Source organism: Athene cunicularia, assembly GCF_003259725.1.
Source record: "Athene cunicularia isolate RWA chromosome 1 unlocalized genomic scaffold, athCun1 chr1_part1, whole genome shotgun sequence".
Taxonomy (NCBI): Eukaryota; Metazoa; Chordata; class Aves; order Strigiformes; family Strigidae; genus Athene; species Athene cunicularia.
In genome coordinates this window covers 121,164,990-121,176,575 of record NW_020799091.1, presented here as the reverse complement: position 1 = coordinate 121,176,575, position 11,586 = coordinate 121,164,990, and the positions used below count along the sequence as shown (strand labels likewise).

The 11,586-nt window shown below is 43.2% G+C and overlaps 1 protein-coding gene across 1 annotated transcript; it reads right to left on the bottom strand.

Annotated features, from left to right (window-relative positions):
* Nucleotides 1-6,408: 6,408 nt before the first annotated feature.
* On the bottom strand, nucleotides 6,409-11,581 carry GTPBP8 (GTP binding protein 8 (putative); the record flags this gene model as incomplete). Its single annotated transcript, XM_026847006.1, has 7 exons — nucleotides 6,409-7,003; nucleotides 7,545-7,658; nucleotides 8,068-8,186; nucleotides 8,600-8,699; nucleotides 9,046-9,176; nucleotides 9,694-9,792; nucleotides 11,555-11,581. Coding segments are annotated over 6 exons (564 nt in total), but the record flags the coding sequence as incomplete, so codon positions are not given.
* Between the last annotated feature and the right edge of the window lie 5 nt (nucleotides 11,582-11,586).

Sequence of the window (11,586 nt, the reverse complement as noted above, 5' to 3'; positions counted from 1 at the left end):
GGAGTTTTTCAGACTGTCCGGGGTCTGTCTTACCTTTACTAGGCAAGGAGTTAAAGGTTTTAAAACATCTTATAAGTGTGTAACTGGGTAATGATTAGAGAGGGTAGTTAGGAAAATGTATAAATTAAATTATATACATTACAGTAAAATACAGAAAAACTACAGGAAAAAATAAAAGCTAGTAAAACACAAGTGATGTCCAACGTTAAACCTAAATGTCTTATTTTACAGGTCCCTGTCTGTTGGAGAACGGCTTGCAGAGAGCAAGGCCATAGCTCCCTGCAGAAGTCAGTCCCAGCCACCTGAGGTAAACAAAGGAAAGAACCCAGGGTACAGTTATGTAAACAAGGATGAAGATCCAGGGCTCAGTTGTACAGCAAGAAAGATGTTTATGCATACCAGAGATGCCACGAGGGGCTGGGGTATTATAATGCCATCTTTTAAATGTACCCAATGGCTGAGACATTATAATGTAGTTTCTTAAATGTATCCAATAGAGTTGCAAGTAGTGTATTGTAGATTGCTTATATAAGGTGTGATTTCTATCAATAAAGTTGAAGCTTGCTCTATCATTCACATTGAATCGGCTGCTTGCTTCCTCCGCCCGCCGCACCTGTCCATTAGCAATTTCAAGTATACTAGTAGCAGTTTCCCTTCAGTTGCCAGGGTCTCTTGCTTCCCTTCATCAAGACTTGCATCTGCCCCTGTTGAACTTTATAACGCTGCTGTCAGCTTTTTCCTCCAGCTAAGTCCCTCTAAATGGCAGTCCAGCCCTTGAGCATGTCAACTGTTCTCCCCAGTTTGGTGCCACCCACACATTTGATAGGAACAAATTTCCTGTCCTCCTCCAGAGCATTCGTAAGGATGTTAAACTGGACACATACCAGGATAGACCCTTACAGTGTTCGCCTTGTAACTGCCACGCAGGTAGAGTATGACCCATTACTACACTCTGAGCCCAATTATCCAATTATTATTACTGATCAAGTTGTGCATCTCCCTGGACTGTAATGTCCTAAATGGAATACAAGAATAATGCAGGAGAGTGTGAAAAGACTTGTCAAATTTGGAGTATATGACATTCACTATTCTCCCAGAATACAAAAATCCAGTCATGTCATCACAGAAAGCAGGCAGGTTGGTCAGGCATCATTTACCCTTGGTAAATTCATGCTGACCCCAAATCTTTTCTTCTGTTTCACATGCCCAGAAATAGGCTCCAAGATCACTCACCCCATGATTTTTCCACGGACAGAGGTAAGGATGCTGAACCTGCAGTTCCCTGCATTGTTCTTTTGGCATCTTTGAAGATGGGGGCAGCTTTTGCTTTCTTCCAGTCACAGGGACCTCTACATTGCAAGGACATTGGCCAGCTCTCTTGGCACCCTCGATGTGACCTGTCAGGTCATGTGGACTTGCAGGGGTCCAGCTCTTTTGAGTAATCCCTAGTTTAATCCTCATCCACTGCTGCCATCTCTCCTCTTGAACCCTCTTACATAGTTTAAAGGCCTCTGAGACCTTTTTTTGTAAAGACAAGCAGAGGTATTGGGAGGTATGACCCACTCTGCTCAGCAACAGGCCTACATTTCTTGTGTTCAGCTTTTTACTACCTGCAGAAATTACTACCTGCAAAAATTCTGGTTGCCCCTGACATCCTTGACAAGTCTCAACTGCAGCTGAGTTCTGGCTTTCCTCACACCATCCCTACGCACCTGGGGAGTTTCTAAATTCTTCCTTTTAGCCTATCCCTCTTTCCACTTCCTATATGGTGCCTTTTTAGGTTAGAGCTCCATCATGGGTCCCCAGTTCAGCCAAACTGATCTCCTAGTTTGCCTGCTTGTCTTCCTGAGTATGAGGATGGCCCGTTCTTGTGACTGGAGGATGCTCTCATTACAGACCTGAGCTTTCCTGAGCTCCTTTACCCAAAAAAGCCACCTTCCATGGGATTCCATGTTATTGTTCCCTGGGTAAGCTGAAGTCCAGGATCTGCTACTCTCTTTCATTACTCCCCTCAGGATCTTCTTCAATTCCTCTATCTCATTTCCAAGTTGATTACCACGGTCCCAGTGAGCTCTTCTTTTGTTAGTGAGCAGCAGATGCAGCAGTGTGTCACCCATGGCTGGCGCATCCAATACCTGTATCACAAAGCTGTTCCTGACACCCCACAGAAATTTTGGCTGCTTGCATCTCATCATGTTGCCCTTCCAGCAGATGTCAGGGAGGTTCAAGTCACCCATGACAACCAGATTCTGTACAGAGGCTTCCTGGAGTTGCTTAAAGAAGGTAGAAGTGTTCATCCGCTTTCTTACCCTGGTTGGATGGTCTGTAACACACTCCCACCCCTCTGTCACCCTTACTGGCCTCTCCTCTTGTCCCCAAGCTTGTGAAGAAGGCACATTTATCCTTGCAACAGATAATTCTTAAACAGCTAATGTGAGAGAAACTTCCTCTTTGCCTTTGCTTGGCAGCTAGTTTGTGACTTGAAGCTGAGTTCCTGTGCACTTCTAATATGTTGAGTATAAATCTGTGTATTCTGCAGATATGAAAAACAGTGGATGTGCTGTATCAAAGCTCAAAAGTAATTTCAATTTCTGACTTTCCTTTTAGGAAGAATAGTGCTACGGTATCACACGGAAGTTAGTGGGCTTTTCTTTTTCCTGGTACTGAGAAGCTTAAAGATTGAAGGTTGCTTCGTGACAGGGTTTTCTTGAAAAAAGATTTCAAATGAACTCTGGAATTTCTCTTTCACATCATCCATGACTTGGGAAGGAATACCTAAACTTTTACTGATGGCCAGGTCTGGTCACGAGAAACTGGAGATGAAACATAACAATATAAGAGAAGATAATGGGTGCAGATACATCAGAGTTCCTTGCCCTGTCAGGAAAAGGCTTTGTGGAAGTAAACATCCTTGTAATCTGCACGAATTCTAAATATTTAGGACTCTACTAGCTCTTAGAATATTAAAAAAAAAAAAAAAAGAAAAAATGGGGTTTTTCTACCTTTCCTTATGACATTGGTTCATGCTCTTAAACATACTAAGGTTTTAAATATGGGCTAAGTTTAGGTAAGAAGGGAGGACAGCTTGTTTCATTGCTTGCATGTGGAACCAGTATGGCCTAGCTGAGACAAAAGACTGGGATTTATTCTTGTCTCTGCTTTTAGCATGATTTTGGGTAAGTTCTTCCTGCTTTACATGCATCCATATAAACAGGCATCCATGCTTGGTAGGTGGTATGAATTTGAGCACTGTGAATGAAGAGCGTTTGCTTTCTAACATGGTAGATGATTTTAGATCAATAAACTCAAGATTATGCTTTTAAAAATAGATAACATACAGGGAGGGGAATGGGCTTCAGTCTTTTTTTTTTTTGAAGTGACTGATGGCTCTGAGAGCTGAAGTACGCTAAGGCCAAAGAGCTGGTGAGTGAAATCGTTGGCACTTGTAGAGAGATGTAATTAAATATTCTTGGTGTTCTTGACAGTGAGGGTAGAAATCCAAAAATATGCTCTTCTTGAGCTCTGGAATTAAGGCAACAGGAATGGATGTGTAGCCTTTTCAGTTAAATTTTGCCTTTTTGCAGCTCTCTACGTCACAGATTGAAGCACAATTGCCTGACTATGACCAAACAACTTGGAAATTGAAAGTAATCTCCACAAGCATGAGAGTCTCCCATGGCTGCAACTTTGAAACTGCATTTTTTTTCAGGGGATAGTTCACTCTTTCATCAAAAGCGGGACGTGAGTGTTGTGGTAACTTCAGTGCAAGCTGCTTGCTTCCCTCTGTAACTGAGCGTTGAGCATAGGAGCCTGCAATGGCATCATTGTCCTGATTGTGGCAGTCCCTCACTGTCGGGGGGGACAGCTCAGAATGACTTCCCCTAAGCCAAAGAACAAGTACATCATGACTCATAAATCCTCTCTTCCTTTTTATATAAGAATACTTGATTTCTGTCAACACTTAAACAAACCATTCTATTTGGTTTTGGTGATATGTTTCTTGCTGTTAGCCCAAACTAGGTCAAAAATGTCACGAGGAGGGGCACACAAGGATCAGTTGCTTAAGGAATATGCTCAGCTAAATTATAAAAGAAGGGCCTGTGCACCATGCCATTTAATTTGTATTAGTGCTCAGTTCCCACCTGGAGCTTCAAGAACTGTATTTCTTAGTGATTTAACACCTAAGGCTTGGACAAGATTTATCCTCAACAGCCTGGACAGCTGGTAGTGTTCCTTAGCGTCTTAAAGAAACTTTAACACTGAAATATTTTATACTGAAAAAAAATTATTTTTACTGCATTATAAGTTGCTTACTGTACTCTTGATATTGTTGGTGAAGTTCTTAGAACTACTCCTTTAGAGTACTAGGGTTAGAACAAATGTCTTAGTTATGCCTTGGAAGTCACATTGGAGAGCCACTAAGGAATAAAATATTTTTCTATTAGAATGGTCTTTAAAGATTGTCCAAAACTATTCCTTTATCCCTATCCCAAATGTTGTAAATACTTTGGCCACCAGAACTGTGGCTGCTATGGGCCAAAGCTGTCAGCAGTACCTCTGACAGTGCAGAACTGTCGCTGTGTTTGGCTTATTTACAGACCTACCTGCCAACTCATCCCCAAGGTTTGCAAGGGAATGCTACTGTTCCTTATTTTTTTCATCATCAGTTTCTAGAATTTCTGAAATCTCTTGTAATTGGGGACCCAGTACAAGGCTTCCCAGACCTATTTTTTTTGAAGAATCTCTAAATATCAGCGCAATGTTTCCTACCACGTTTGAGCACAAAGGCAGCTATGGTTCTGAAGTCCTACTGAATCTACGTGTGCCTTGGTCTCAGTGCATTTGTTTTACCCTGTTAAATACTACTTCTGAATTATACAATAGCTTACATCCTTCATAAATTGTTGTGAGTGGTTAAGCTAGTTTTGCTGGTGCTTGACAAGTAAGAGTTTCTTGTGCCTTTGTCTGGTTTTGGTTTAAGAAAAAATTTTGTCTTGAAGTTTTGATTTATAAAAAAAAATCTGTTATGTCTCCAGTAGGAGGCTCACTCTTCCAGTGTACTAAATGCCTTGCTAAACTAAGATTGAACAAAGGTTTTTCTCTAGGAAGCTGAAAAGGAAGAAGGGAAAGGTGCAGATATTGGAGAAACAAAAACGTACTGGAGAGCAGAGTCAGAGTCTTGATGAAGCACTGAAGGATTTGAAGGAATGAATTCAAAAGAACTGAGCACAGCACCTTCTGGTGTCAACAGCCTTCCCTGGTGGAGCTCAGGGCTGGGGCCATCCCAAGACACCACATTCTGTGCTTGCCTTGGGAGCAACAGTCCAGCAGTGCTGTATTCATCACACAAGAACCAGTGGAGAGTAACTTCTTGGGGAACTGCATTAACAAGAGCAGTTCCAAAATTTATTCCCTGCCCTCCACCCCCCCTTACTACTTATTGGTGTAATATGTTCTCCATCATTCGCAATGTTTCTCACAGAAAACACTGGGTTAAGTAGCTATGTCTGTGCAACTGGTGGATTTACTGTCTCTTATAAACTTTGTAAGCGCGCCACAAGATGCACAAATGCCATTACGGGTTATTAGAATACAAACATGTGAACTACCTTCCCTGAAAAAATCTGCTGTATATTTAATAAACAGTTGATGGCTGCTCAATAATTAGCTTATTGAGCAGAACAGCTTCCTATGCTTAAATAAGAGATGCTTAGAAGTAGTTATATCTGAAGTAGCTGGAGATGAAATGTTTAAGCAGCGCTGGACAGGGTTAAATCGGTGTTAAAATAGATCTGTGCATACAGGCTTAATGCTGTGGTTAGTTCTTGGGAGCAGATCAAACTGCAGTTACCAAACCCAGTATTAAGATCACTTGTGCAGGTAAGGAAGGGGTGCTTATTTTACTTTTAGATGTTTCTAAACCAACTGGCTGTAAATGCATCAGATGAGACTAAATACAGGACTGGTTGTAGCATATTGCAGAGAGATTGGCTTCTCATATAGAGAGCTGTAGAGGAGAGTCACGCCTTAATAAATAAATAAGTTTCCCTCATCTGAGTGGGACGTGACACTGATGTGTTTGGAAGATCCCGATTTTAAGATAGTAAGAAAAAAATTATTCCTGAAGTGTTCACTTGCACCTGTTCCAGCCATCTAGATATTACTGCACTTTCCCCTAGGATCAAGCATCCCGCAGGCTGGTTTGCTCTGGAGCATTTTGGGATTAGAGGTAAAATCTTAAGAGAATTACAGGTTTGATCCCTGCTAAGATGTGGGAACTAGAGATCCACATCTTTCTACTGCATTCCTCATGCCCCCCACTTCTTAGGGGTGTGCTGAAAACAGAGCTCACCTCATATTTAGTTCCAAGAAACCTCATTATGAAAAAGAAAACACACAAGTATCACCTCACCCTCAGAGTGGTTTACAAAAGAATCACCACCCTTTCTTGAGGTTTAAACACTTAATGTAAGTAACTCTGACAGCTGCATCTGGCAATATTCAGATGTTGCAAGACAGTGCCAGATTGACACAGGCTTTGGTCCAAGTTCTTCGGTACAACAGTTGCTGCTGGCACTCCTTTTGTCCCATTCTGGGACAAACTGGACAGCTTCAGGCACTCTCAGCCAGACACACCTGCTGTGGGACACGGTTCTGCAAGCTGCTACAGTGCCCCTGAAGAGTATGGGACGTCAGTATTGTGCTTCAGCTGCCAGGGTAGAACAGATGCAGATAATGGACAGCATGTCTCATCTCTGGCAATGCATCCGAGTGCAGCTGAAAAATTTTACACTGGATTTTAAACAAAAGGTAGATGCAGCACTGACTGATGATAAAGTGCAGAAGGAGAGAGTTCCTCTCGATGTCAGTCTTTTATTCCACTCTGTTTCAAGCCAACAGTGATCAAAAAGCAGACCCCATGAAAGATGTGTCCTTTCCTTCATCCACCAGGAACAGGGACAACTCGATGCATGCAAGCCAGGCTGCTGTCACGCTGCACCTACTGAACACACAATGCAGAAGAGTTACAAAAGTAAAATACAAAAAACATCCTAAACACACCTTCAGAGACAACACGTTGGCTATTTCCACTCTAGATCGCCTTAAAGCAGGCAGATTGCACAGGTGCTAGTTTTTGGCCCTGCTACATCAGCTGAGAGAAGTAAATGCTTAATGTTAGGGCTATAGTTCTTCTTTTCTAAGCTGCCTTTTTATTAATGAGATTACTAGAGCATCTCTAGTATCCTAAATACAGCAGAGCTTAGGAGTGGAGGGAGAGGAAATACTGTATTAAAACTCAGCTTCTATTTGGAGGCTCTCTTTGCTTTTTTCTCTTTACACATTCGTGCAGGTTTTATAGAACAGTTTTATAATAACCTGGATTCATTCATAGCGCAAACTTCCTGAATTGATGAATTTATTAAACAAAAAAGCTTAACCTTACAAATATTAATTTATCCAAAAATTTATGCAAGTTTATCCAAAAATAAATTCTAGAACTTCAGGTTATTTACAACAAAAATCCAGAGCTCTAGTTCTGGTACCTTTTATTCTGGCTGAGCTGAGCAGATCAGGAGCCAGCCTCTTCAGCGGGCAGGTTTCCAGTAACATGGACTATAAAACACCTCAGCAAGTGAACCCCCGAAAACTCCAGAGAACTGTGAAAACAAAGGGGTGGATTGTTCAGTGCCAGATGCTGCTGTGTCTTGGGAGTAATACAAGCAAACCCAGCCACTGGCTGTATTAAATTACATCTCCTGAAGTGCAGTACAACCTTGGTAATCAAATAATTACAACTTGCTACTGTTAACACAACCTTAAATAGAGTGGCAAAGCCCAGAACAGGGACTGCTGCTGCCCCCCTCGGAGAAAAGCCAAAGGAAGAAGCAGCCTTGAAAACTGAACTCCTCTGGCTTGCAGAGGAGGGGGCAGAAGGGGCGTTTCCTCATCAGCAGCCCACCCTCCATCTGTAGTGCCAGCTCTAGAGCAGACAGACCCACTTCAGGCAGTTTGCCCTACTGAAATCATCACCTGAAAGGGAACACCAGCAACAGAGAAGAGCTTTACCTGACAAGGAATAGCTGAGGAAAGCATCCCTGAGTCTTCCCCTTTACAAACTCCTGGATCTCCAGCACGTTCTTTAACAGCAGCCCCCTGGAAGCTCGGTCAATTTTTGTTAACACCATCTGCAAGGATCCAGAAAGTGAAAATTAAGAGAGGGGGAAAAAAAAAGATTTTGCTGCTAGCCTGGAACATCTATAAGAGTCCTGGACCATCTTACAAGGCAGGCTGAAAGCTCTGGGTCATATCCAGGGGTAAAAATGGTATAACACAGTTCACCACAGTCTGCATAAGGAGTGGACCCTTTCAAGCTCCTCAAGCTGAGCACTGACAAAGAAGTGTTAATTTAATAAATCAAGCAAAAAATCCCTTAAACCCCACTTGCCCCCCAACTCCCCTATTTTAGGCCTGTTTTATTAGCAATAAAAGGAGGTGTTTCCACTTAGGTGGGACAACTTGCATAAGCTCAGGTAGAGGGTAAACACCTTTACAGATTATCTGTGGTTTATAACCAACAGAAGAATGAAGTATTACCTACCACGTAAGGAATCCCAAACTCTTCCAGCATCTCTACTGCAGTATGATCTGTTTTCTGGAGTCCTACTACACCATCAACTAACAGAAAAGTCCTCTTCAAGCTGCCAGAAACACAAGCAACAGTAATCACCACCATTATTTCATGCCTTCTCTGCTACTTCCAAATTCATAAGCAAGAGGAAATAACACGGGTTCTGGAGACAGGAAAAGCCAAGAAAAGACATGCATGGCAGCTGAGAGCCAGCACGGAACAGCACCTCAATCTTTCCTGCTGTTTTGATCAGTCTAAGCATGAATGAGTGGCACCACAGAAGGAAAGACTTCAGAACTAATCAATACCACCAGTGGAAGTAGCTACCTCTCCCACATTTCTCCACCTAACTACACGACACTGTGTGTAGGTGTCCAGCTCTCACTGCTCTGTGGAGGTAGAGCTGAGTCTCTTACTTGTGCCGTTCCTGCAGATAGTCCTCCACCATCTCCACAAAGTCCTGTGGGGCACGGTAGCCGTATCCCGGCATATCCACCAGAGTAAAGTACTTCCCGACTTTGAAGAAATTAATCTTCTTGGTGTGGCCCTGGGGAGAGCATTTATTTTTAAAAAAAGGACTAAAATGAAGGAAGTGTGGGATAAAGAGTTGCTTTAAGCAGTGGACTAGGAGATGCCCCACAAAACATCTCTACCATTACCCTGCCCTGCCTGAGAAGGCTGTAAATATTCTACTGTTGCTTTGAGCTGCCCTACCCTTATAACAGTCCTATATGCCTCTACCCTTAAAATAGGCTAAAAATACCTCCACGGGTCTCTGGGCTTGGTTCTTCCTAAAGCCTTTACATCACATCTGCTCAGCTTGTACGACTCCTCCACATGGCATGTGTGCCAGTCCTGGCTGAAGAGCTAAGCTGGGCTTTTTACTTTTCCTTCACAAGAGCAAGGCCTGTGCCAGCCCTGGGCTGGTGGCCACCATGGCTGGCAGCTTCTCCTGTTGCTTCAGCTTACTCAAGAGCTCGTTTGCTCCTGCCCTTCTCAGCCCTATCCCCTGGGAGGGCACCAGCTTCTGACCAAGAGGCAGGGAAGGTAAAAAGGTCACTTACTGGAGTTTTTGACACTCTGACCTCCACTTCTGGAGACAGCGAGAACAAGGCCCGGATTAAGGAGGATTTCCCCACATTGCTTCGGCCGATGAAGCACACCTGCAGTGGGAGAGTGATGCATGGAAAACAGACTCTACAACTCGAAATAGAGTTACACAGCAGGGATGTTTTACTCCAGCCAGGTTGCAATGGGATTTCTCCACAAAGCTTGCACACCCACAGCACATTTTACCAAAAACTTATCAAGTGTGGATATACATTTCATTGGACTACAGAATACAAATATCCACATGCATGAGTGAGGCTGGGTTAGTTCTAGAGGCTGGTGTCAGCAGCTGATGTTCTCTTTGCACCTGTACATTGCCTCCTGGTGGGCATCTTCAGGGGGACTTTGGGAAGAAGGCTCACAGTCCTCCTCACCTTGTACTTTTCCTCAGAGCATGCACAAATTCTCCTGGCCAATTTCTTAGATAACAAGAGTGTTTTTCAGCTGGTTTACTCATTCTATCTTACCTAAAAGTAGAACTTCTACCATCCATATATGGCTCTATGTTACTGATTTTATTATCAACTGAAATTACATTGCGTTTGATTTTAATGTAAGTATAGAATTAAGAGTTATTTTAGTAAAAATCATTTATTTACATTTATTATACTTTGAATCTAGCAACCGACTGCGACTCTAAAATCCCCTGTACAGCCCCGTACCAAGGCCGAATTGTCTAGTAGGAGCAGTTAGAACCTAGGTAACAAAACACAAGATGATTTGTAAACTGATTTATAATACATATATAGGACTAGAAGAATGCAAGTAGTTGTCAAGGTCCAGGATGAATGGGAACTGAGGGAAGTAACCGTAACAGCTTGCAAGTACCTGCCAAGAAAACTGTCCTTAAGCAAAAGGTAATTCCGGCAGGGGGAGATCGCGACCACCGACTCATGGACCACCTACTCACATTACACCACAGACCCATTTCTAGACATTTCTAACCTCTACTGTGCAGAATCAGAAATCGGAGAAGAATATGTTAATGATTTCTTAGGAATTGTATGTTACCGAATGTAACATACACGTGTAACATACAAGTGTTAATGAATACTTAATAAATATGTAATGAGTAAGTTCTATATAAGGTGTACAGTTCTGGTGCCTGGTACATGTTGTTGGTGACAACACTCCCTTACATGTCCGGCCGTCAATAAAGAAGTGTCTGCTTATCTGCATCAAACTGGTGTCGATAAATTCTTATTCCGGATTTTCGGTAACATCTATTCATTACCAAGACCAAATTAGTTAGAGCACACCTGTTCCCCAAGGACAAAACCATAATATTTTGCTGAACACTGCAGTTCTTGGTAGATTTTCACAGTGAACTGCTTTGTTTGATGGACACAGTAGCCCTTGGTAAAATTCCACAGAACAGTCTGGGCAAGCAGGATTCTCAGCAATATTCAAAAATACTTTAAGTAATACTGTAACTTGCTATAAGTAAGTAAGTTGCTAAGCAGTTTGCTGTAAGTAACTAAGTCTCAAAACAAGTAATCATTTCTCTGTATCAAGAGGCAGGAGAGCATTTCTACACCCATCTCCCCCCATATCCAACGTGCTTGGGCAAGGGGTATCTTCCCCCCCACCCCAGTCCCGGCCCTTTGTCAGCCTTTCCCTGGGGACGGCGCTGCCCTGCGCTGCTGCCCTGCTCGCAGCAGACTGCCGAAATGTGCAACGCGGGGAGGAACACCAAAGAAATGATTTTAAAAAGCGGCGGTACACGCATCGCGCTCAGACGCTTCCCCCCATCCCCCGCCCCCCAGCAGCTCAGGCCGGGCCGGCCGCGGCCTCCGCCGCAAGGGGGGTCCCGACCTCGGGCAGGGCCAGCGGCGGGGCATGGTCCA